The following is a 24,836-nucleotide window of genomic DNA, read 5'->3' on the forward strand; positions in this document are numbered from 1 at the left end:
TATAGATTTATATGCTAGCCAGCATATGTTAGTCAACACCCCTTAGCTAATTTTCCTCTTTAATTCTCTTTTATTAAGGACCCCAAAAGCAAGTGATGGGTGGAATAGCCCATCCCTCATTATTTTGTTCACCAGTTAGGCCTAATGTCTGACACACCAATTTTGGTTCATTGATTCCTTTTCCCACACTTCTCTTGTATATCAGGCATCATCTTAACACAGTCACTGAGCTACATCAGGAGGCCTTTTATCTGGACTAATTCAATCTGTCTGTCTCCCTGTTCTACCTTTTCCCATCGGCGTTTGTTATAACAGGTTATTGTGCCATTTTCTGAACTTCTACTTCCTTTTTGCAGTTGAGATCACAATTAGGGTAAATTTCTAGGCCCAGTTACCACAACAGCACTCATAGGTGATGCCCGAGTGCTAGACTTGTGCCTAGAAGATGCTCTTAGCTTGGCAGGAGCTTTGCATGTCCCTTGCATTAAACCTTGAATAAGGGCTTGGTCCTTGCAGTTTTGCTAATATGGCACACATCATGTCAGTTTGAGCCTCGCTGGGTTGACTATGGAACCAAAGAGGGTCTCTCCCCCCACCCCGACATACAGAACCCTCCCACCCCACCGCATCCAGACCCCACAAGCATGAACTGCAAAATCATTAGCAAAACCCCCCACAAAACTGAGACAAAGAAATTATGCAATTCACCATGTTTATATTGAAAGAGCTGATCAGGCATTTTCAAGGGTCCTGCTGAGGTCACAGAAATGTTCTAAGAATGGGGGACGAGAGAAATGGGGGACGAGAGAATAAATGGGGGACGAGAGAATGACGGGAGAAAATGTCCATAAATGGACCAGGCACAGATTGGAGGTTTAGATTGGATATTAGGAAAAACTTTTTCACTCAGAGGGTGGTGAAACACTGGAATGCGTTACCTAGGGAGGTGGTAGAATCTCCTTCCTTAGAGGTTTTTAAGGTCAGGCTTGACAAAGCCCTGGCTGGGATGATTTAACTGGGAATTGGTCCTGCTTTGAGCAGGGGGTTGGACTAGATGACCTTCTGGGGTCCCTTCCAACCCTGATATTCTATGATTCTATGATTCTATGATCCAGCTGGTTCATTCTGACGGAATGAGGTTGTCACTACAGCTGGTAAGGGAATGGAGTTCTGTTCTGTGATAAATGAAGGGGGAAGTAGCTCCCTTTTATGGACACCCAGCCAGCCAGTTAGCTATAGAGTCCCTCTTGGTGGCTGTTCTCTGCTTGCTTTACCTGGAAAGGGTTAAAAAAAAGTCCCCCAAGTAAAGGAAAGGGAGTGGGCACCTGACCAAAAGATGCTAGAACTTTTTAAAATGGGGAAAAAAAGCTTTCCCTTTGTCTCTCTGTTGTTCTTTCTTGGCTGAAGAGACAGGGGCAGCAGGAATGCTGTGTAAAGTTTGGACCAGGCATGAAAAATCATCTTCCATACCTTGAAGGATTCACTGGGACAGAGACTGTTTAGATAGACGCAATCAGGTTTATTTCTTTATTTTGGTTTGCGGATCTCCTCTGTGCTAAGCTCAGGTATTTTTGTTTCCTTTTGTACCGTTAAGCTGGACCCCGGAGAGCCATTCCTGGTTTAACCCCTTTCCAGTTGCTCTATAAAATCTAGCAATAGCCGGATTTTCCAGATGAGTTTCCTTCTTTTTTTTTTAATAAAAAATTCTTTTTTAAGAATCTGATTGGTTTTGTGTCTCAGAAGGTCTGTGCGTATGTTTTTCAATTAGCTAGTGGCAACAGCTGTGTTTCCTTTTTGATTGTTTTCTTTCTTAGCTTCCCTGAGGGAGGGGTGGAAAAGCCAAGGGGCCTCAGGGAAAACTTTCCAAGTGAGTTTTCCAGGATTTTCAAGAGGCAGTTTTTCACTTGGGTGGTGGCAGCGTTTACCAAGCCAAGGTCAGAGAAAAGCTGCAACCTTGGGAGTTTAATACAAGCCTGGAGTGGCCAGTTTTCATTTTTAGAATCCAGGGGGAGCTGGCCCTGGCCCTGGCTGGGCAGAGAAAGGAGAGTGTTTTATGGGAGCCAGCTAGTGCCAATCAGTATCACCATCACGGCTGCTGCCACCATGGCCAGGCCCCAGAATTCACCATCACCGCCGCGCCTTTCTTAGCCAGACACTGAGCAAACAAGAAATGGGAACCAGACCCATGGCTGAGCCATCAACTCCCGGAGTGTGAGCTTTCCAGTCCCGTCTTCTCCTGCCCCACAGGGCACGTCCTCCCCATTCCGTTCGCTCTCTTTTCTGACCTTCCGGGCTTCTGTCGGAACAATGCTGAAACCAGGGGCCCTCTGCACTGTGGAAATGCCCCCCCCCCCACACACACCTTCTGTAAAGTAAAGAGCAAAGCACCCCTGCCCCCTATATGCCCCACCCAGACCCCTGAATGCCCCTCCCAGGTTACACGTACCCCTTCCCACATGACCCCAGAATGCCCCTTTCTCCCCACCCCAGACCCAGACCCCCAAAGGCCCCTCCCACCCCACACATACCCCACCAACCCTCCACCAACCCCACTTGTCCTGACCAGCCCCCATGTACCCCAGCCGCCCTGACATAAAGCCCACTCGAGGCCACCCTCAACGCCTCAACCCCACTGGCCATAACCCCTCACCCCACTTCCCCCAAGTGCTCCCCACTCACCCCAGAGCCCACCACCAGCTCATCCCCAGGCCCCTCATGTGCCACCCTGGGACTTTCCTGGCCCTTCCCCCCCCCCGGCTTATTGCTTTGGCCCCATCCTGGGCTAAAGCGACTCCTCCTGACCCCAGCCACCCAGCTCCACCGCCTGTGCACTCCCGTGGCCCCACGCCACCCCTGACCTGCCCCTTGTTGCGCCCCGGGGCGGCCGGCCAACCTGGAGCAAGGAGTGGCGCAGCACCGTGCAGTCGTCTTTTTTCCTGGTGGTTGGGGGCCCCCCGAGATGAGGGCCCTGTGCAAGTGCCCCAGTCGTGCCCTGGTTAACCCACGCCTGGCCCAAACAGCCACCACAACACAGCATGGCGGGCTCAGAGGGCACGAGCAGCCCGGGCCCAGTGCTGCTGAGAGGCGGCTGGAAACCTCCAGGTGCCACCCGAGGCGCATCAGGTGGGCCAGAGTGGATCTGTCTGAGGCTGATCTGCCTTCACCTGAGATGTTCCTGCAGGTGAACAGCAAGAATCCGGCCCAGCTGGTGCAAGTCAAGGGCGTGGGGTCCTGAGACTCTTTACTGCCAGGGTCGGGGCTTCTCCTCACTCTTGACCGTCCTTGAGCCCAGGCCTAGCCCTTGCTCACACTCCCGCTGGATCGAGGTCACAATCATCCACGTGGTAACAAGCGCTGCTACATGGACAGGTCCATGGTTCTCCACACTGCCCACGTGGCTCAGGGGGTTGTGACATTTACAGCTAGATGTGACAAGGCGTCAGAAGTCATAGAGGTGGGATCATTGTGTTTCTCTAGGTGTGCTTTGCTGCGGTGACTCAAGGGTTAATGAGTTGGGGAGCACAGGCACCTGTCCTAAGCTATGTGCCTTCCTTTTGCAGACATCCTGTGAGGTCCCTTCCGCCCAGGGGATCTGGAGAGGGCCTAAGCTACAAGGATGCTGCATAGAGATGCAGAGCCATTCTCCTGACTCACACTGACCATCAGACCAGTTGGATCCTCTTAGCTCAAAGTCCAGAGCACAAAATAGCATGAGGCTAGGGGAAGGGGCAGAGGGGGCCTGCAGGGAGAAACCCTAGGAACAGCGAAGCTCAGGCAGAGGATAAGGTTTGCGGTTACAGTTTAAGCTGACAATAACAAGGCGAGCTCCTGGCTGTGGGACAGTTTGGAGGGTCTCCAGCACTAAAAGCAGAGGGAACATATCACTTCCTCACTGGGATTATTTGGGACAGAAAGAAAATCCGCATTTCTCTGTGGACTGAGAAATGGATATTGGCTGGTTCCTCCCCGTCCACGCATGCAGCTGAAGCCAGATCCCTTCCTATCCGCCCACAGCAGACCACCCCGATAAAAGCTGCCCAGGGAGGCAGATCCAGCCAGAGGGGTCCTCTGGAGCTGAATCCTGCTCACCAGCCCCAGCAGGACCGTCCTCCATCTCACCATGGCAAAGGCAGCCGGGCTTGTCTGCGCGCTTCTCCTGCTGGCTTCCTTCTGCTGCCAGAGCCTGGCTCAGAGTGAGTACCGGTGTCCTCTGCATGGGGAGACGGGACCTGGTTCTGGGAGCACCACGGGATCTCAGTGCAGGGTCAAGGTGGGGAGAGGTGTCAGGGCATGGCTGGGATATGGGGGGCAGGACACAGGGGTCCCAGACTGCCCCTCGCCAGATGGTCCCACGCTCTGTACCCTGCACACGTAGAGTGACTCTGTGACACAGTGGGGAGGTGGGTCCCTCTTGGGGACTCCAGTTCAAACAGGCTCATTTGATGGGGACGAACTGCCCTGAGCTGCAGACTCTGCCTGGACTCTGCAAATGCAGGAGCTGCTGACAGCTGCCCCAGAGCAAGGACCCCGCCAGGAGAGCCGAGCTGGCAGGCGTGTGGCTGAGGCAGAGCAGAGCCCGCCACAGTGCTCACTAGGGCAAACTTCTTCTGGCCGCTGGGGTCAATAGGACAGGCGCTGATTTACATGGCTGGGAACGTGCTAACTCAGCAGGGTTATCTGGGGGCGAGCTGAGTGAGGGGAGAATCGGACCCAAGCTACCGTGGCCTAGGGCCACAACTAGCCAGCCAGGCAGGAACAGCTCGCGCGGATGCTCTAGGCCAAATCCAGGGACGACGTGAGCAGTGGTGCAAGTTATTCTGGGGTCTCATTCGGATCCCGCTGACCCCAGCCCGCTCCACTGGCTTTGCTGGGGCTAGTCCGGATTTACGTCAGTGAATGGTGACTCGGATCTTTGGTCCCAGCCCACAGGGCACGGGACAGGAACTACAGAGGGGTCGCTCCAGCCAGTGGCAGCACGGCCCTCCGTCCTCAGGGAGCTGCCCCCAGGAGGGACCCTCAGTGAGGGAACTCTTGGGGATTCTCGCCCATCCCCCACCCCCTGCTCCAGGGCTGGGGAGGCCCAGAGAGGGGATATGGGGTCCCATCTAACCAACTTCACCCTCATCTGGGCTGCTTTCTGCCCCCTTCAAGGCCCCTGGCGTGCCGGACAAGTGCTGCTTCACGTTCCAGACAAGCAGGATCAAGAAAGGCAACATCCTTGGCTGGTACCTCACCAGCCCCGAGTGCTCCTACCCAGCCGTGGTGTGAATATCCCCACGCACAGGGCTCCTGGGGATGAGAGACGTGCGGGAGGGGACTGAGAGAGGCCAGCTGGCCAGAAGGAGGAGGAGAGGGTGACAGTGAGGGCTGGGGGGAGAGAGGAGGGGATTAAGGTGGGGTGCACCAGGGGAGGGGTCGATACCTTGAGCTAGCCCCGGAGCCAGATGATAAAGCTGCACAGACGAGGGCTTTTTGCAAATGCTGGCACTCCCTGTGGCCGAACGTTCCCGGCCTTTCCTGCTGCTCCCTGGGATGCCCCCAGCCACCTCTGCCCTGCACTCGGATTTAGCCCAGCCCCATGGCAGTGCCAGCTCTCAGTCCCTGAATGGACACCCAGCCCTGCTGCCTTCTCTGGGGCAGAGGGAGACATTTGGGGTGCTTAGAATCCAGGTCCTGGCTTTCTGTGAGGCAGCCCATGAGGACCCCGCAGAAGCCTGGCTGTGGCTCTTAGAGCAGTTAAAGGCCCTTGGCACCAGGCACTCTGCTCCCAGAGACACCTTCAACACGGCTGAGTCCAGAGACGGCTGCAAACAGCCATGGGGAAATGGATTCCCACTCCGGACATTCCTGCATCTATGCCAGGGCCTGACCCTGCTCTCATGCCCCGAGGTGTAAATCAGGAGCCACCCCATTGCTGTCAGGCTCAGGTATAAAACCCAGGCTTGGGCCAGGTCACCACAGCTGGGGATGGGTTTTCGGGTGAGCTCAGCAGGCAATGTGCACCCAACACGCTGAGCTCTTTGGCCAATCTGGCCCCAGCTGTGGGGGCTGGGTGAGCGTTTCAAAGCCATATGGAGCGGGACCCCAGCTCCCATTGATTTAGCCCCAAGGCACCTTTGAAAATCTCACCTGCGGAGCCCTTCTGAAAATTGGTGCCACCGTCATTCTAACAGTGACCAGTCTCGACACAGCCCCTTGCTAACCCAGCTCTTTCTCCTCCTCCTGCAGATTCAAGACTCGAATAGGCAAAGAGATCTGTGCCAACCCTGACAAGCGGTGGGTGCAGAAATACCAGGGGTTCTTCCAGCCGCATTCCCTGTCTGTCCCCAACTAGACAAGCTGTGAGGGGAGAATCCTGGAGACCAGCCCCCAGCTCTATAACCCACACACATAGCTGCAAACTTCTCTTGCTAGCTTGACTTTTGAGCCTTTAACAGAAACCTGCTTCTTTTGTCCTTCCCTGGAGCAGGATCTGGCACTCCAGGGAAGCTGCTCCCGGCTCTTTGACACAGCCCATCTCAGGGGAGGCTCCAGACACGGGAAGAGGTGTCTGATGTTGCTGGCAGCTTTGCTGGGATCCAGTGGGTTTAGCAGCCCCCCGAGTGCACCTTTTCCCACGAGGTCCCCACGGGGTGTGTGTCTGTACCACAGCGGGGTCACCTCCTTGGGGGACTTTGCAAAGCTGTCTAGGGGAGCAGATGTTCTGTTCTCATGGAAAACGGGGTGCCCAGATCCCTCAGCATCTTTGAAATTCCCAGCCCTACCCTGCAGGCCCAGATTGATCCCTGTGTAGCCTGGTTAGACCAGGCTGTCCACCACCCCATGGCCCAGTAGGAGAGTTCCTTCCAGGGAGCTGGGACAACCTCCCAGTTTCCTCAGTAGCCACCAGCACAGGAAGGGCCCATCCCCGCAGGCAGGAGTTCAGGACCCCAAAGACCTGTGTCTGTTATGGCTGGCACAAGGGGCACAGGCAGTTCCTCTCCTGCTGCAGAGCCAGGAGAACAGAAACTCCCATGAGCTCCCCACAGAGCCATGTCCCGGCATGCTTGTCCTTCCCCCCGGGGACGAGCCACCCCCTTTGAGGCTCTTCTCCAGAGCCATGTCCTGGCATACTTGTCCTTCTCCCCGGGGACGAGCCGCCCCCTTTGAGGCTCTTCTCCAGAGCTGTGTCCCACCTAGTCTGCAAAGCGCCATAGGTGACCCTGCCCAGCCCTGAGCAGTGATGTAGACAGCAGGTGATGGCATCCAGCCGAGTAGAAGGAACGGGGAGCAGCTGTGTTTCCCCATCCTGTGCAGACTCAGACAAACAAGTCCCCGCCAAGCCAATGAGGGAGACACCCGGCCAGACGCTGTTAGCTAAACAACGCTTCCTGTGCAGCTCCCACGTCCCCTGACTTTGGATTATCCTTCTGGGCTAAGAAATGTCAAACACAATACTTCGAGTTTAATGGGTACCTGCGTGTGAGCATAGGGGTGCGTACGTGGGCATTTGATTCCGGAAAGGCCTGGGAATACTGTTGTTGGCTTCCTCTTCTATGTATCGAAATATACAAATATATAAACTATGAAGTCAATTAAGTGTTTGTGCTACTTTGGGGGATCTGATGAGTCCGGTGGGTTTTGTGAAATCGCTGTGGCACTGAATGGGCCAGTGGCTATGGAGCCAGCCATCTGTCACCTCCCTCCCAGACCAGGGACAATGGAGAGTCATTTGCACTGATAGCTCCCTGTTAAATGGAAGTGTGGTGGCACGGCTGAAGCCTAGGGGAACCAGCTGGCCCAAGTTTGTCTGCAGGGATGGGGGTTGGTCCCCAGAAGGGGGAACTAGTATGTAAAATCTCAGAGGGGCCCATGATGGGACTGGGAGAGGAACAAAGCGACAGGCTTTTGGAGGGAGAGGGAACTGTTTGACTTTGAGAGGAGGCTAGAGGAAGCTGACTGGAGAGGTCAGTGAGGTTCGGGAGAGAAGCCTGACCTGGAGAAGTGGAGTCCCAGGATGGACCGGGACCCCCAAGAGGACACGGATTCAAATCCAGAAGAATGCTCTGAGTGATGAGGAATGGGAGGTGGGGATCCAAACACTGGTGTTTTGTATTTTGCCTAGATCTGTACATGTCTTGGGCTGTCTAAAGTAAAGTGTGATTGTGTTAGAAACCCCATGCAAGGTCTCTGCCTGCTTCAACTGTGGGGTGTCCCTGCAGGGGTTAACTGTACTCCAGAGTGCCTGCGGGATGGAGCTCTGGGAGGGGTTTGTCGAGGCTGCTGGGGGAGCTGGCATGAGTCTCAGGGCCTGAGCAGCTGGGCTGCAAAGTCCCAGCGCTCAGAAGAGGGTGCTAGATGGAGGATCGGCACCCTGGGAACGTGTCTCGAGACCCAAAGCCAGAGGCAGGTTCTGGCCTGTGCTCAAACTCAACATGCCCAAAGCACCCGCGTCCAGTGTTGGGACGCAAACACAGCCGCCTGGTGAGTGTCCAGAAGGGGGCGCTTGACCAGGGCTGGGACAGTGATCGCATACTATCAAGAGCTAAACACCTATCCAGGGTCTCGGTGTGCAATGGGGTGCTGCTCCGGGGGGGTCTCTAGGTGTCACTGGGCTACAAATGATCATAACAGCCAATGTTCTCCTCCACTGGCCTCTTCACCCCAGGCTTTGTCTCGCTCTGAGAGCAGAGGGTCTTCCACCCTCCCTGAGCTGTCCCTTCCGCCAGGCGTATCCACTGAAACCAGTGGGCCTGCACAGTGTGTAAGGTACTGCTCTGTGTGCGAGTGTGGGATACACACCCACAAACACACACACTGTGCTGAACACACACACGCTACACTGTTGTTACAACCAGGCAAGGTACTAACAAACTTCAACAGGCCTTTACTCTTAAAGTGGAAACTTCTTTACCAAGCTGCTGCACCCTCGGTAGCTCTCACTCCCCTCCTCAACTTCTCCCCCTCCTTCCTGTTTCCTGTCCTTTCAGACTCCCAACAGCCAGAGCTCCCAGCTCTAATAATTACAAGCAGCATCTAAACACCACATACACACACCCACAAACACACCCACTGTGCTGTACACACACATCTACAACCACACACTCTGTGCTGTACACACACTGTGTTGAACACCCACACCTATAAATATACACACCGTGCTGAACGCACACACTCTACACACACCCACAAACACACCCACTGTGCTGTACACACACACCTACAACCACACACTCTGTGCTGTACTCACAGCTACACCCACAAACACACACACTGAACTTTACACACACACACACACATACTCTACACACACACACACATACTCTACACCCACACCCACAAACACACACACTGTGCTGTACTCACAGCCACAGCCACAAACACACACACTGAACTTTACACACACACACACACATACTCTACACACACACACACATACTCTACACCCACACCCACAACCACACACTCTGTGCTGTACTCACAGCTACACCCACAAACACACACACTGAACTTTACACACACACACACATACTCTACACACACACACACACATACTCTACACCCACACCCACAAACACACACACTGTGCTGTACTCACAGCCACAGCCACAAACACACACACTGAACTTTACACACACACATACTCTACACCCACACCCACAAACACACACACTGTGCTGAACACACACACCTACAACCACACACTCTGTGCTGTACTCACACCCACAAACACACACACTGAACTTTACACACACACACACACAGTCTACACCCACAAACACACACACTGAACTTTACACACACACACACATACTCTACACCCACACCCACAAACACACACACTGTGCTGAACACACACACCTACAACCACACACTCTGTGCTGTACTCACACCCACAAACACACACACTGAACTTTACACACACACACACACAGTCTACACCCACAAACACACACACTGGTGCTGAACACACCCACCTACAAACACACACACTGTGCTGTACACATGCACACCCACTCCACACACACACACGCATTGTGCTGTACACACACCCCTACACACAGTGTGCTATACACACACACACGGTACTGTATACACACCCTCTGTACTCTCGCTACACTCCCCTACAAACACACTCACCGTGCTCCCCCCTTGCTGGGTCTCAGAGCCTGGGCTCCGGCCTGCGCCCTGCACGGCTATGTTTAGCCCTGCAGCGTGAGCCCGACTCAGCTGACCCGGGCTCTGAGACTCACTGCAGTGGGTCTTGCTGCTTGGTGGATGTGCCCTGTGGATGCCCGCGTGCCCTGGGAGAGGGCAGTCCTTGCTGGCAGATGCTGGTGGGGTTCCCTCCTCTGGGTGCAGGCGGATTATGTCCAAGGAGGAGGCTGCAGCCCGTCCCCCTCCCGTTCCCAGCCCAGCATCACTGCACTGAGAACCCCTGTCCATGGTGCCAGGAGATCTGAGCCGAGCCCTGCTGCGGTGCTGGAAAGGGAGACAGCCACACCGGGCCCAGGGCTAGGGAGGGGTGAGGCAGGGGCTCAGCTTTTCTATCTGCGCAGAAGCCTGTTATCCCGGGACAGTGCTCAGTGCCTCGGCACCTCCTAGTCTCCACCAGACTCCGGGCAGGGCTCAGCACCAGTATCACCCTGCCCCAGCGTTTCCCTGGGAGCCAGATTCCCCGACAGGGACCGACCTGCCTCCGACGGAAAGGCAAACACATGCGGTGTCCCCACAGCCAGGCTAAAGAGCCCTGAGCTGGGGGAATGTGGCCCCTAGAGCCAACCCAGGCTGGGCCAGAACCCTGGATCTGACTGATCTAGGCAGAGCTGGAAATGCTGCCTAGCGTTAAGGTTGCCCGCCACTTTTCATTCGAAGGCCATGTTTTCATTTGCTTAAATTTCCCAGGCCAGGGTCTGCCTCAGGCTGATTGTTTCTGGAGAGTTTCATTTAAAACAATTCCAGCCAGTTCTGACAAGAAGGTTAGGAAAACACAACCATTTGTCAGTCACTGGTCCCTGGCGAAGCGATGGGGCTCAGAGCGGGGGATGGCGTTCGGCTGGGGGGTGCCCTGGGGACAGAGAGAGGTGCCTTTTGTGAAAATCTGCCCCGGTTAGCTCAGTTACAACCCTCTTGAGAAATCACTGGCAGTTGTTAGAATTTCATCAGCTGGGCAAGACACTCCGTTTGCTCAAACCTTGTTACTGAAAACGATGGAGACTTGCCAATCAAATTCAGCCTGAGGCAGACAACCGGCATGGGAAAATTCAGCCAAACCGGTTAACGGCCTGTCTGATTTCCAAATGCTTAAAGTGGTGCCCACTGCCTCACGATGCACGTGTCATGCTTGTCTGTCTGGTGTACCCAGGAATCTCATTCACTGGAGGCCATTTTGATGGCTACCTAGCGGATCTGTGTGTGCAGCTAGGTATTTAGTGGCCGGATTCTGCTTGCTGACACATGGGTGTAAATCTGAAGTCTCTCCATTGGAATCCATGGCACTTCACTGCATTTACACCATGCAACGACAGCAGGATTTTGCTCCTGGACATCCATACTTAACCTGCACCCCAAAAATATTGTGACTGTATAACCCTCCCAAGGGGGTGCGGCTTTCTCCTCCTCCGGCATCCTGGCTGCATAACAGGGAAATGAAGCTGGTCCTTCCACCACTGTGGGGTTTCAGGCCAGGAGAGTGAGTCACAGAGACCTATGAGTGTAGTGGAACAGGTTCCTGGTTCAATCCCCTCTCTCGGTGGGCTACAACAGGGTGTGGACTGAGGAGACCTGGGCTCAGTTTCAGGCTCTGCTACAGTAATCCTTGGCAAGTCACTTAATCTACCCCTGCCCCAGTGTACTATGGGGCTGAGACTTCCCTGCCTCCCAGGGGGCTGAAGATGAAATTGGTTCGTGACCGTGAGGTGCTCAGGTTTCTATGGCCGTACGTAGACAGCTGTCCTGCAATATATCTTCGCGCCCCTGCCATCTAAACAAAATGGGCTGAATTATGCATCATTTCTAAGGCATGCTGGCCGGTGTCACAGGCCTTCAGCAAACACACGGGCAGGGAATCGAGTCTCATCCTGTGTGGTTTGCAAATGACTAAATTTAAACCTAGAACCCTCTGCCTGCCCCTCTCTATCCTCCCCCGTGAGCATGCGTAGGGCTGGCTCCTTATCTGTAAATCAGCAAGAGACTTTCCAGTGACACTGCTGTTCTGTCTCCCCTGGCCACAGGAGCGTGGGATGGAAAAGGGGAGACAGGTATTAATAGATGATAATGAACGAATAGAATAAGTATTCATCTCAAGCTATTCCCCACCTCCGTGGACATTCCAGCACCATCATGGGAATCCCTGCTGAGGGCTTTAAAATACAGAGGTCGGCCACCCCAACCTGCCAGATCTGCCTGCTGCTGGAGCCGGAGTTGAGACACCCCACCTGGAAATGAAGGTCACCTCCTTAGCCCTCGTAACACTGCTCTTTGCCGCTCTCTGGATGGAAGCCCACTCATTCAGCTGTAAGTAGAGGGTCAGCCCCGTTCTTTCTCCTAGAGACCCCAGCCTAGATAAGGTGATCTGGAAGGAAAGCTACCCATAGTGCAGAGGAAGGGTGGTCTCACAGGTGAGGGACTGGGCTGAGCTTTGGTAGAACTGGGTCTAGCCCCACCTCTGCCATGGACTCTGTGTGACAGAGCCGAGTCACTGAGGCTGGGATGTCTTAGGAGTCTGAACAGCTCGTTCCCATTAAAAGGATGGAAAATAGGCACTGAAATCCCCAGGGCAGTTCTGAAAGCCTCAGCCTTCGTCTCGCCATGGCTTCATTCCCCGTCTGGGAAATGGAGCTAGCGATCCTCCTTTTGTCTTGTCTGTTTAGATGACAAGAGCAGAGCCCATGGCTCTGTGCAGCGCCCAGCACAATGGGGCCCCCATCTCTTTCGGGGCCTTTAGGCACAACTGAATCTGAATCTAGAATCATAGAAGACTAGGGCGGGAAGGGACCTCAGGAGGTCATCTAGTCCAACCCCCTGCTCAAAGCAGGACCAACCCCAACTAAATCATCCCAGCCAGGGCTTTGTCAAGCCGGGCCTTATAAACCTCTCAAGATGGAGATTCCACCACCTCCCTAGGGAACCCATTCCCGGGCTTCTCCACCCTCCTAGTGAAATAGTGTTTCCTAATATCCTGGGCAACATGAGAGGACTCCCTGTTTCTGAAACTAAGCTGGTTCTGTATTGAGAGAACTAATCACAGAGATCCTGCAACTGCCAGGAGCATTCAAGCCATGTGCACGCAGACTGGCTTCCTGCCGCCTTCTGCAAATGGTGCTTCTCCCTCCAAGTTCCATGCAGGTTGCTACAATCAACATAAATTAATTAACCCTTGCAAACCATTGCCCACGCCTCCGAGCAGGGGTCTTAACATCCTTGTCCCCATGCTACCAGTGGGGAAAGTGAGACACAGAGAGGCAAACAGCTAAACAATGAGATCAAGAGTGACTCAGTGGCAGAGCTGGGAATATTATAATTGCAATATTTTGGTGCCAGTGAAAGGCAGAAACCCTCCCATGCAAAACAGCAATGAACCCGATCTGGGGGGTGTCAATGGGAACATCAAATAACTCCCTCCTGACCCCCAGAGAGAGGTTTGGCCGCTTTCCAGCACAGTCACTATTACACATGATTAATCCTGACTATCCAGTTCTTCATTATTATCCGGCATATGAGAACTCACTCATCTTCCTTTCTTCTTTCCAGTTGATAGGAAACTCAACACCTGCTGTTATGCAAACAATTTTGTCAGAAAACCGATCGCTCCAAAACTGATCCAGAGTGACAGACCCACAGACCGTAGATGCTCCCGCCAGGCCGTGATGTAAGTTTCACAGGGTGGCAGACGCACGGGCTTGGTGCTTTTCTTTGCTTTTTGTGTCTGTAACTCCATCTATTTCAGTAAACGCCCCAGAAAAGTCCTTTCCGAGAGCTGCTCATGTTGTGCCCCATTCAATTCCAGGTTTGCTAATCCGTCACCGGATGAGTCGCACGCAGAACGAGCTCTCGGATATACCCCCTTGCAGCAAGGGGTTAATCGTAGCTTCTATGCTAGGATTTCATTACTAAGGCTGGTCTACATGGAAAGTTCCACCCATTTCATTAAAGGTCTGATTTAAAAACCAGTTTTGTTAAACAGATGCCAGTGGCCTTGCTTATTTTAGTTTCCATCAACATCTGTTCCTAATCAACCCGCAACACGACCCTTTAGTGGGAGCATCCACAAATACTTGCACTGGTTTCCCTAAATCATGCCAACTGCTGCAACTTTCTATGCAGCCCAGCCCTAAATACACTGGGGTAAATCATCTGTTACTCCCTGAAGAGTTACTGGGGATCAAAACTGACTGACACTGTAAACATAAAGGAGCAAAGCGCACCATGAGATGAGCTATCCTTGCTCTTTATATTGTGTGTGTGAACTGACAATTTTGTTGCACATTAGCAGATAGCAACGGGGTCTCATAGTCAGTGTGAACTGATGAGATTCCTCTAGAAAAGGACATTAGAAAGGAGCAATAGCTTAACTGAAAAGTTAGAGGAAGGGTAGGTGTCACTGTTAGCAAATGTCTCTGCCTGGCACAATCAGTTCAGATGCTGTAGTGAGAGACGCTCTCAAATAGCTCTGCGTTTGCCCCAGCTCTGGACGCCTGCCCATCAGGATCAGGGCGTCTTGGCTGAAGGTCAGCGGCACTGATCTTAGAACTGAAGTGCACTGAGTCGTGTGGGAGCTCAGAATTGGACTGGCAGGGGATACCTCAGCCTAGGACAATAGTGCATTGACAAAGCCGGAGGGGGCTGTGCTGGAGTAGTTGGGAGTGCTGCAGGCCAAGATCATGGTGTATTGACCGGTCTGCGTGTGTAGGGGAGGGGGGCACAGATTGCAGTAGCATAAGATGTTGCAGGTCCGGATTGAGGTGTGTTGTCAAAGCTGGGGGAGGTGCCCACAGCAGCAGCCTCACAGCACCATGCCTGGGACCAGCAACTCTGTCAGCCTCCTGCGTTCAAGAGAACCGATTTCACTCCGGAACCAGACCGTTTCAGGGACAAGTGCCTTCGTTCCCAGCGCTCTCCCAGTCACTGCCCTGGCCCCTAGCCACGTGAGCCGTGATCAGAGTCTGTGTGCGTCTCTGCCCCATTCCTAAGGGAACCTGCCTCATGGCCCTTTCTCTTTCCTTTCACAGTGTGGTGTTGCGAAGGGGGAAGGAAGTCTGTGTCGATCCCAGTGCGGAATGGTTCAAGACGTACAAAGAAAACCAGAAAAACTCCTTAAAGAAACTTGGCCTGCGGGTCTGAGACAGCAGCAGCTGGGCACGATCTCAGTTTAACACGCCATGTTATTTATATGCACTGATGTACCAGTGTAACGTTTTGCTAATTTATTTTTCTAGTCCTGTTAATTTATGTGAAAAAACCCTTCCATTCCCTCCACCCCTTTTGTGTCCTTTCCCCCCCAAGCATGTGATGGGGCAGCTGGCCAAAGCCACTGTCACGTTCTGCAGACACAATAAAATCCAGTGGTTTCTAACATGTCCCAGTGCTGTCACTGATGTGAGTAGGAAATGTCCTCCCATTTCTGAACAAGGATGGGCCTTGTCACCATGGTGTCACTATGGAGAACCAAGGGTGCTGTGGGATGCAGTGGAGGGGGGAATCAGGGAGTGGACTGATCCTTGCTCACAGGACGGGCGTGGGGAAGAGGGGACAGGGCCACTCTGGGCTTCTGGGCTTGTTCTGCTCCATCCTTCCCCCTTCCCTCTTGTGCGAATGGTGCAGGCTGCTCCCCTCTCCCCCCAAAAAACCCCTTTGGCTCTTGAGAGGCAAGGGGGGCAAGGCAGAGCTCTGGCTGCTGCTCCCAGGAGGCAGGGCAGTGGCCCAGGCAGGACTGGTGTGCTTGGTCCCCTGGCCAGATTGGCTGCAGCCCTAGTTAGTAGCTCATTGGTGCCAGCACTGGGATGGCAGTGACCACAGGGCTGACTCCGATCTTGCTCCCACCAGGCACTGGGCAGCTCCCTTCCCCTGGGTGCCAGAGTGAGGGAGACCAGAGTCAGGCTGGTGTCCGAGCTCAGGGGTTCCTTTACTGATTTACCTGCTGTCCCCTGCCCTTGGTACCTGGCAGAGGATAAGGCATGCCAGGGGGTTAAATGCAGTAGCCCGACATTCTCAGCCTGGGGGGCACCACACCAGAACAAATGCCAGGGCACTACCCCAGCCTACCCTTTCCGTATTGCTGTGGGGAGCAGGATCTCAGCTAGATGGGAAGGGGTTGCAGTGTGGAGAAGGTGGGGAACCCGCTGCACTAGCCTTTCTGTTCTGATAACCAAGGCCCAGATCCCCACTGGGGTTCAGAAAAGAAGCTGGGCCTCCCCCCAGCTTTGCTTGATCTGTTTGCTCTGAGTCCGCCTCAGTCTCTGCTCCAAGGTGTGGATCTAATGGATGGGAAGCTGATGGGCCCTCCGGCCTGGAGTTCCTGGGTTTCCCTGTTTGTGAAGGACTTAGGAGAAGGAAAGTTCTTGGATACGAATTCCCTGGTAGCTTGTCCCTGTCCCAGGCTGACAAGACACTGCCGGTAACAGACACGTGGTGGGGTGGGAGGCTGTCTGGACTGTTGGGTGCCACTAGAAGCTGCAAATGCGATTGCAGCTACTGGGGTCTTACTGTTTAAGCACCTGGTCCACCTCCCAGTGACGTTGACGGCTCTTTCCACTGACTCTAGTGGGAGCTGGACCTGCTCTCTATGGCTAAGAGTCCATAACTTTTGAAACTGCCTTTGGTTTTCTCATGTAGGAGGCCGGGGGGCTGAGGAGCAGGCAACACCCCTCCCCCCCACCTCCAATGGCAATCACCTCAAACAGACCCCCTTAAACTTCCCACAGGCCTAGGAAAAGCCCATCCCCCATTGATATTTGCTCCCAACCTGCTTTCATTCCATCTCCAAAACCCTCCTGCACCCCTAGGGTCAGCCCCTCGCCATCCCCCCACAGGCCCAATGCACCCATGCGCTCCCTCTTCTCCCTCCCCCCTTTCTGCTCCCCTTCCCCATGACAACACTGACAGTGCTGAGGGGCTAGGACATCACAGACTCCTTCCCTTTCCATGGCACCATTAATGCACAAATGGCCCCAGGGCACAAGCAGTTTGGTTTTGGTTTTTCCTAACAATATTTGGAGCATTTCTGCCTTTTCCCTTTGGCCTCCCCTGGTGCCGGGCAGCAGCTGAGATACAAACCTGCATCTCCCTGTGATTCCTACATGGTTCCCTAAGGGTCTGACCTAGAGACCCTCCCTTAACAGGGAGTAGACTCAGGAGCTGCCTCGGCCTCCAGGCAGAGAGAGGCGGCGCAGGCAGGATACATGCAGGCTGAATCTTGATTGCATGCTTTTATCTCTGCGTTTTGCTCTTGTTCTTCTTCTCATGACACAAACCTTCCCATGTGGTGGAAGACCCCTTCCACCAACACTTATGGCAGAAGACCCCTGGATAACGAACTCACGGAACTCCCCTGGGTTGGTGTAGGCCACAACATTACACGGGTTCACCTGGTGGCAATGGGGATTAAGATCAAACTAACACATACGATTTGGTAATCTTTGATTATGTTCTTGTTATTAAGGAAAATGAAATTACACATGAAGTTAATTATTAATTAAAGAATAAGAAACTAATTATGTGATAACCTGCAGGATATTGTAATATTGAATGTCACCTTGTATTCTGTTAGCAATACAGGAAATGATGGCTACTCTGGAAAAAGTTTATTTGATGTAATTTACCCCCTTTGGACTAAAGAATTCTGGAGTAACACCTCACTGGGGTGAGGGACTAGGTGAGAAAGACAATGTGTCTGGGACTACAGACCTGCTAGAGACTTCAATTAATTCTATTGCAGATGGAATTTATTTTGAAAACCTTTAAGTCAATTTTCTGTTAAGAGAGAAACTACTGGAGGAAACAAGTTGTGTAATCTTTTACCCAGCTAGCCTGTAACAGCCACTGACTTCTCCACTTCTCTTGTTTGCAAAGCAGAGCTGCGACATCCGCTGTCACCTGTCCACGTTTCTTATTAAGAATGGTGATGGATGCATGAAGGGGAGTTTAAAAACATCTACCATGAGTTATATTCATGGTCAGCAGGCCCCTTTTCCTTTAGAGGTGACCAGATGTTAGTACATGGCTGCTTAACCCTCAGGTCAGGCTGTGGAAACTTTCTCAGAACTGGCCTCGCCTTTCTTTTCGATATCTGTGACGTCCACAAAGCCACCCTGCACGTGGGTTGCAACAATGAATATTTTAAGAAAACTTCAGGGTTAAGCAGGACTCTTCCCAACTGACATTGGCCCAAAGGCTGCCTCCCTTCAACAGGGTTGGGCCGTGTTGGCCTTATCCCGGGCGTACTTTACACCTGATTTGCCCAGAGGCGGCATTATAAGGTGGGGTAAGCTCGAATCATCGCCATAAACGTTAAAGTACAGGCAGAAGTCCTTTGCCTTTCACACCAACACGCCGTCTAAGAGAGACTGACATTCCAGGGCCCCGAGACTGATTCCCTCTGGGGAAGGAAGTCATGCCTATTAACTGGGAGATGCCCTGGCCTTTCTATTAAGGGTGTGACAGTGTGGTTGAATGTGTGCGTGTGTGTATGAGCACCTGTAATACCCACACAGAGAGGGTGCCATACAGAACAGTGCCCTAAATCTAAATCGCTCCAAAACTCTGCCCTGTGAAATCGTGTGTTGTGTTTTCTTCGTTCTGTGAAATGATTCAACAAAACTAAGCTGCCTGCTGTACAATTTTTCAGCGAGAGCTGTTGAACGTCTATTTATTAAAGTCTCAGTAAGGCCCGTAGCTGTGTTGGGGGCTGGGAGGGGAAGAGTAGTGCATAACATCTGTGATATCGTCATTGTCGGGTAAGGCGGGACTTCCAGTGACATTGAGAAGGGTGGGACTTCCTGTGACAGGTAGGTGGGACTTCCTGTCATATCATCCTCATCTGTCAATCTCCTTAACAGGCAGTAGGGTGTCCTTACGACCCAAGCCCACTGGAGCTATTGGGCAGAACAATCCCACTGAAATTCCAACAGGGTGAGGGAAATTAGTATGAGCTGAAAACCACAGCATCTAAATTCTACCTGGACTCAGTAAGTCTGAGCTGCATTGAATTGTCTTCCGCTCCATGCTTCCCCGAGGCACAAGAGCGTGGGGCAGGGCTGAGTTCAGTGGAGTAAAACCCTGCCACTTTTCCCAGCAGTGAGCAGATGCAGGATTCTCCCTGGGGCGAGTTGCTTTGCTGAATCTAGCTAGCAGAGTACCCCTCTGCCCACAGCTCAGTCGCTACACACTGGCTGACTCAACTGTAAGGGGGCACAAGGGCAAACCCCCTTACGGAGAATACAGTGCCCACTCACTCCATGCAATCAGCAGTCAGTGCACTGCAAAGGGCCTCGCCTGGGGGTGGCCAACTCCAAGCCAGGGGGCAGAAGCTAGCTTTGAGTTTCTAAGGCACTGTGCACTGAGTGGGAGAGGAGTGAAGGGGGAGGATAAGGAGGATTCCTGAGAGATGCCAGCTGGGAGTGATAAATCAATGTGCTATTTCTATGCTTCCCCCCACCCCCAGCAGTGTTGTGGGGAAGGGGCTGGGATCTCCCTGATCTCACAGACCACCTGAGTTTTACCCCCTCTGATGGGGAGGCTGGGATGGGAAATGCAGAGGCTTTGCAGAGGGTCCGACTTGGAGGCTCTGGACATTTGTCCCAGTGCTGAGTTTGGTGCACAGAATAGAAAATGCCCCCTGTGCAGCACGGCCAACTTTGAGCCTCCAAACACCCGGAGCCGGATCCCCCAGAATAGTGAGACAGGCTTAGAAATCAACAGATTAAACACTTAACACGTGCCTTTGCTGTTCTTCTCCCTCCCAGCCTCCCAGGAGGTCTGGGCAGAGGGCAAGCTCCTGAGCAGGGCCAGTGCTGGCTGAGTTCTCAGTGCGGAAGGTATCCATGTCCCAGCCAATGCAATGTGAAGTCATGCTGAGCTCAGGGGTCCCTTGGCTCAGCCTAGCCAGGGGTCACCAAAGGAGGAGGAGGAGGAAGGGGCCCCCAGACACTGGTGGATGGGGAAGCCAGGACCAGTGCCTGCTGGTGAGCCATGAAAGGCAATGCCCCTCTGGGTGTCCGGGGACCCTACCCAATTTCCCGGTCTCCCCGAGGCAATGCGAAGTTCCATGCCCCTCCCCAGGGTCGGCCTGGCTGGGGGATGGAGGCTGGGAACACTGCCAAGTGACCAGCCATCTGGTCTCCCTGTCATTTGGGAGCACCAGAGCCTGCAAGTGTTTGAGAGTTTCCCAAGGCCGCAGAATGGCGGAAAGTCCCAACAATATTTTCCCCGAGGGCTCTGAAGGATCATGACTAGGGGGACGTGCGCTGGCTCAGGGGGCCCCCGGAGGCGGGGAATGGACGGCCGGGCTCTCCGGCTGAGCTCACCCACACTCTCAGAGGCCTCTCCCTGTGCAGGGCAACCCCCCGGCAGCAGGGCTGGAGAAGGGAGCAGGCCAGGAAGCCCTCTCAACCACCACCTGTTACAGCCCCAAACGTGGAAAGACCTGCGAATAGTCGGGCAGGCTTGACTATCAACACTTCTACTTGTTCCCCATATAATTAGAGAGAGAGAGCACCTATGTTGTGGAAACTGTGAGGCCCATTGAAAGTCCCAGCCCAGGGAGGTCTGGATTATTCACACCAGGGAAACCCAGGGCATGACTCTAGCAAACCTGCAATTCCTCCCTCTCCAGATTCTTACATTGGCCCTGCAATGCCCATGTGACACGTCATTCCCTGGATATCCTCAGCATGAGTAATCCAGAGCTCCCTGGCCATTATGTCAGGGAAGCAACAAAGCCAGGGGTGTCTCTGTGCCGAGATTGGCACCAGGTCAGGCAGGAAAGGGATGATGACAATGCAGCATCCAGCTCCTCAGAGGCCTTTCATCCCCAACCCACCGACAGCATCTCACGGCAGGACAAATCTCTTCCACCGAGCTCTGGCAGAGGGAAGCTGGGCTTGTTAGCTGATGATGGACCCAGACATTCCAGCCTTACTGGCCCTGCCCCAGAGCCCCCCTAAAGTCCCGAGCAGATGTTCTTTCCCATTCTCTGCCAGAGCAGCCCCTGCCCACACCAGGAAAGCTGGGTCCTCCTCTGCTCATAGCTGGGAAGGGAGAACTCACCCCTCATCAGTCTGTGGCTGGGGGAGAAAGGAACAAAATTATATTCCAGCTCCCACCCAATGTAATGGGGGAGGGGAATTGTCTGCATGGACATGCCATGGTGACTTGGTCCATCCTTGGTCTCCATAGTGACACCACAGTGATATGGTCCATCCTCGAGTCTGCATAGTTACACCACAGTGATACGGCCCACTCTTGGGTCTCCATAGTGACACCATGGTGACAAGGCCCATCCTTGCTCAGGAAATGGGGGGACATTTCCTACTCACATCAGTTGCAGCACTGGGACATGTTAGATAACACCGGACTTTATTGTGTCTGCAGAGAGAATGACAGTGGTGTTGGCAGAGAGTCGCTTCCCCATCACACAGTCACTGGGGGACAAAGGACACAGGAGGGATAGAGGGAATGGGAGGGGTTCTCCTTAATTAAACAGGCCAGAAAGATAGCTTCTCAGAACCATAAAATCTTTACCACAGGCTCCAAGCAACAAAGTTGACCAAATTTCCGGTCAGGATGTCTCCCAAAGACAAATGGCTGTTTCTTTTACCTTCTTAGGTGAAAAAGAAAGAGAGACAGATAGGGAGAGATACCTTGTGGTGTTTTTGCCCCTCACTTTTATAGCCCAGTCCTCTTTGAAATGCATTTTTCTGAGGTTTACCCCTAGATAAAGTTCGTCCCTGCTGTGAGGATGGAGACAAAGAGTCTGATGGTGAAAGAGGTTCCATGCTGTTGTTTGTTAAAATGCAGATCTGTTTGTTCCTGTCCCACTTCCTTGCCAAAGAACAGCCACTGGATAGGCTAGAGGCGTCAGTTTGTCTTTTGTCTTTGAGAAACTGGTTTATCCACACTAATCTGGTAAACCCATTTCAGACCTAATTCCATTTTATCCTTATAACTTTACATATAATGTTGCTACCCATATTTCATCATGGCATTATTGACCAGTGAGTTATCAGTAGGGCTGTCAAGTGATTAAAAAAATTAATTGTGATTAATCACGCAATTAAAAAAATTAATGGTGATTAATCGCACTGTTAATAATAGAATACTATTTATATAAATATTTTGGATGTTTTCCACATTTTCAAAAATATTCATTTCAATTACAACACAGAATACAAAATGTACAGCGCTCACTTTATTTTTTATTACAAATATTTGGACTGTAAAAATAAAAGAAATAGTATTTTCAATTCACTTCATACAAGTACTGTAGTGCAATCTCTTGAAAGTTGAACTTACAAATGTAGAATTATGTACAAAAAATAACTGCATTCAAAAATAAAACAATATAAAACTTTAGAGCCTACAAGTCCACTCAGTCCTACTTCTTGTTCAGCCAATCACTCAGACAAACAAGTTTGTTTATATTTGCAGGAGATAACGCTGCCTGGTTCTTGTTTACAATGTAACCTGAAAGTGAGAACAGGCATTCACATGGCACTGTTGTAGCCAGTGTTGCAAGATATTTATGTGACAGAAGCATTAAAGATTCATATGTCTTGTCATGCTTCAACCATCATTCCAGAAGAAATGCATCCATGCTGAAGATGGATTCTGTTCAATAATGATCCAAAGCAGAGCAGACCAACGCATGTTCATTTTCATCATCTGAGTCAGATGCCACCAGCAGAAGGTTGATTTTCTTTTTCGGTGATTCAGGTTCTGTAGTTTCCGCATTGGAGTGTTGCTCTTTTAAGACCTCTGAAAGCATGTTCCACACCACATGCTGATCAGATTTTGGAAGGCACTTCAGATTCATAAACCTTGGGTCAAGTGCTGTAGCTATCTTTAGAAATTTCACATTTGTACGTTCTTTGCGTTTTGTCAAATCTGCAGTAAAAGTGTTCTTCCAAAGCATGTCCTTTGGAATGGTGGCCAAAGCATGAAGGGGCATATGAATGTTTAGCATATCTGGCACGTAAATACCTTGCAATGCTGGCTACAAAAGTGGCATGCAAACATCTGTTCTTACTTTCAGATGACATTGTAAATAAGAAGGAGACAGCATTATCTCATGTAAATGTAAAGAACGTGTTTCTCTTAGCGATTGGCTGAACAAGAAGTAGGACTGAGTGGACTTGTAGGCTCTAAAGTTTTACATTGTTTTGTTTTTTAGTGCAGTTAGGTAACAAAAAAAATCTACATTTGTAAGTTTTGCTTTCACAATAAAAAGATCGCACTACACTACTTGTATGAGGTGAATTGAAAAATACTATTTCTTTTGTTTATCATTTTTACAGTGCAAATATTTGTAATAAAAATAATATAAAGTGAGTACTTTACCCTTTGTATCCTGTGTTGTAATTGAAATCAATATATTTGAAAATGTAGTAAAACATCCAAAATATTTAATAAATTTCAATTGGTTTCTATTGTTTAACTGTGCGATTAAAACTGCGATTAATTTTTTCAATCTCCATTAATAGTTTTGAGTTAATTGCGTGAGTTAACTGCAATTAATTGGCAGCCCTAGTTATTAGTTTTCAAATGATACCTCATGAGCCATGTTTTGTACAAAGATTACCACAATCATGGGTCAGGTCTGAATACAAGGGTGCATTCGGTCACAAAGAGCCTCCCATGGGAAGCCACGTATCCAATGCAGAGTGCAAAATGCAACCTCCTGCCAATTGCGCCTTATTTTAGGGGATTCTCTACAATTTCTTCATTTTTCGGCCCAGGACCCCACCCCATAATCTGGGAACCTATAACCACGCTGAGTGCCTTTGTTAGGCAAATCCATACCCACTTGCAAGCACAGAGGTTTAAACAAACAAACTTTACGGAGGGGGTGGGGGGCAGAGAAAAGGGAAAGGCCAGGCTGACCTGAGTCAAAGAGTTACACTTTAACACCTTGCACCCCCAGTTACATCACAGTGCACAAGTCACAGTCCCAGACAATTGGACCCTGAAGGGCTGGTGCAGTTTTCCACCTCCCACTCTCAGTGCAGGGCTCCCCCAACTTCCTCACTCACAGTCCGTGGTTCCAAGGGTCCAGGAAAATCAGGGGGCCGGTTTCGTAGACAGCTGGGGCTCAACCTCCTGCCCTGCTATAATGATGGCAACGGCTCGGACAGGGAGGCCTCAGCAGAGTCGCTGAGCTGATGTAGACGGTCGCTGTGAATTCCTCTGCTCCCACTGGAGCGGACCCCACTGCTCTCAGTGCCACGCCGTCTGCTGGGGGCCGCGGCCTGTGGCTGAATCCAGCTGTGCTTTGCGCTGTCTGCTGGGGGCCGCAGCTGGGCCCAGGTGAGCTGAACTGCAGCTGAGCTATGGCCTCCATCCTGCTGGCTAGACAACTGGCTGCTCTGGGGAGCTCTGCCTGCACACGGCCGGGATGGCGCTTGGCTCAGCTCTTTCAGATAACACAGGATCAGTGGCCTTGAGCACCCATCACAGTCCCTGTCAACCCCACCCCCCCGAGAGGTGTTCCCAGCACAAGTCAGGAATGGGCAGCCTCTCTCCCCTTCCCTATACTTCTCGCCCTCTTATTTTATCCCTTCCTTTCCCGTTCCCTCTTCTCCCATCTCTTCCACTCCGCTCTCCTTGTCTAAGTGCCTGTGTGCAACACAGTTACGGGTGCTCCC

The 24,836-nt window shown here is 52.0% G+C and overlaps 2 protein-coding genes across 2 annotated transcripts; both read left to right on the plus strand.

Annotated features, from left to right (window-relative positions):
* The first annotated feature begins 4,120 nt into the window (after positions 1 to 4,120).
* Positions 4,121 to 6,334, plus strand: LOC140899853 (C-C motif chemokine 13). The gene is made up of 3 exons (XM_078849294.1): positions 4,121 to 4,270; positions 5,152 to 5,264; positions 6,229 to 6,334. Exons 1-3 carry the CDS (start codon positions 4,121 to 4,123, stop codon positions 6,332 to 6,334), a joined length of 369 nt encoding a protein of 122 aa, XP_078705420.1.
* Positions 6,335 to 12,422: 6,088 nt separating this feature from the next.
* LOC140899788 (C-C motif chemokine 5) lies at positions 12,423 to 15,321 on the plus strand. Its single transcript, XM_073315856.1, has 3 exons — positions 12,423 to 12,495; positions 13,732 to 13,849; positions 15,210 to 15,321. Exons 1-3 carry the CDS (start codon positions 12,423 to 12,425, stop codon positions 15,319 to 15,321), a joined length of 303 nt encoding a protein of 100 aa, XP_073171957.1.
* Positions 15,322 to 24,836: the final 9,515 nt, after the last annotated feature.

This window comes from Lepidochelys kempii, chromosome 17 (assembly GCF_965140285.1).
Source record: "Lepidochelys kempii isolate rLepKem1 chromosome 17, rLepKem1.hap1, whole genome shotgun sequence".
In the NCBI taxonomy this organism is placed as follows: domain Eukaryota; kingdom Metazoa; phylum Chordata; order Testudines; family Cheloniidae; genus Lepidochelys; species Lepidochelys kempii.

Bases quoted from the DNA above. Each gene is read 5' to 3' on its own strand.
- LOC140899853 (XM_078849294.1), top strand. From the start codon at position 4,121: ATGGCAAAGGCAGCCGGGCTTGTCTGCGCGCTTCTCCTGCTGGCTTCC. The intron at 4,271-5,151 runs GTGGGGAGAGGT...GCCCCCTTCAAG, and splicing joins GATCTCAGTGCAGGGTCAAG to GCCCCTGGCGTGCCGGACAA. The intron at 5,265-6,228 runs GTGAATATCCCC...CTCCTCCTGCAG, and splicing joins TGCTCCTACCCAGCCGTGGT to ATTCAAGACTCGAATAGGCA.
- LOC140899788 (XM_073315856.1), top strand. From the start codon at position 12,423: ATGAAGGTCACCTCCTTAGCCCTCGTAACACTGCTCTTTGCCGCTCTC. The intron at 12,496-13,731 runs GTAAGTAGAGGG...TCTTCTTTCCAG, and splicing joins GGAAGCCCACTCATTCAGCT to TTGATAGGAAACTCAACACC. The intron at 13,850-15,209 runs GTAAGTTTCACA...TTCCTTTCACAG, and splicing joins TGCTCCCGCCAGGCCGTGAT to TGTGGTGTTGCGAAGGGGGA.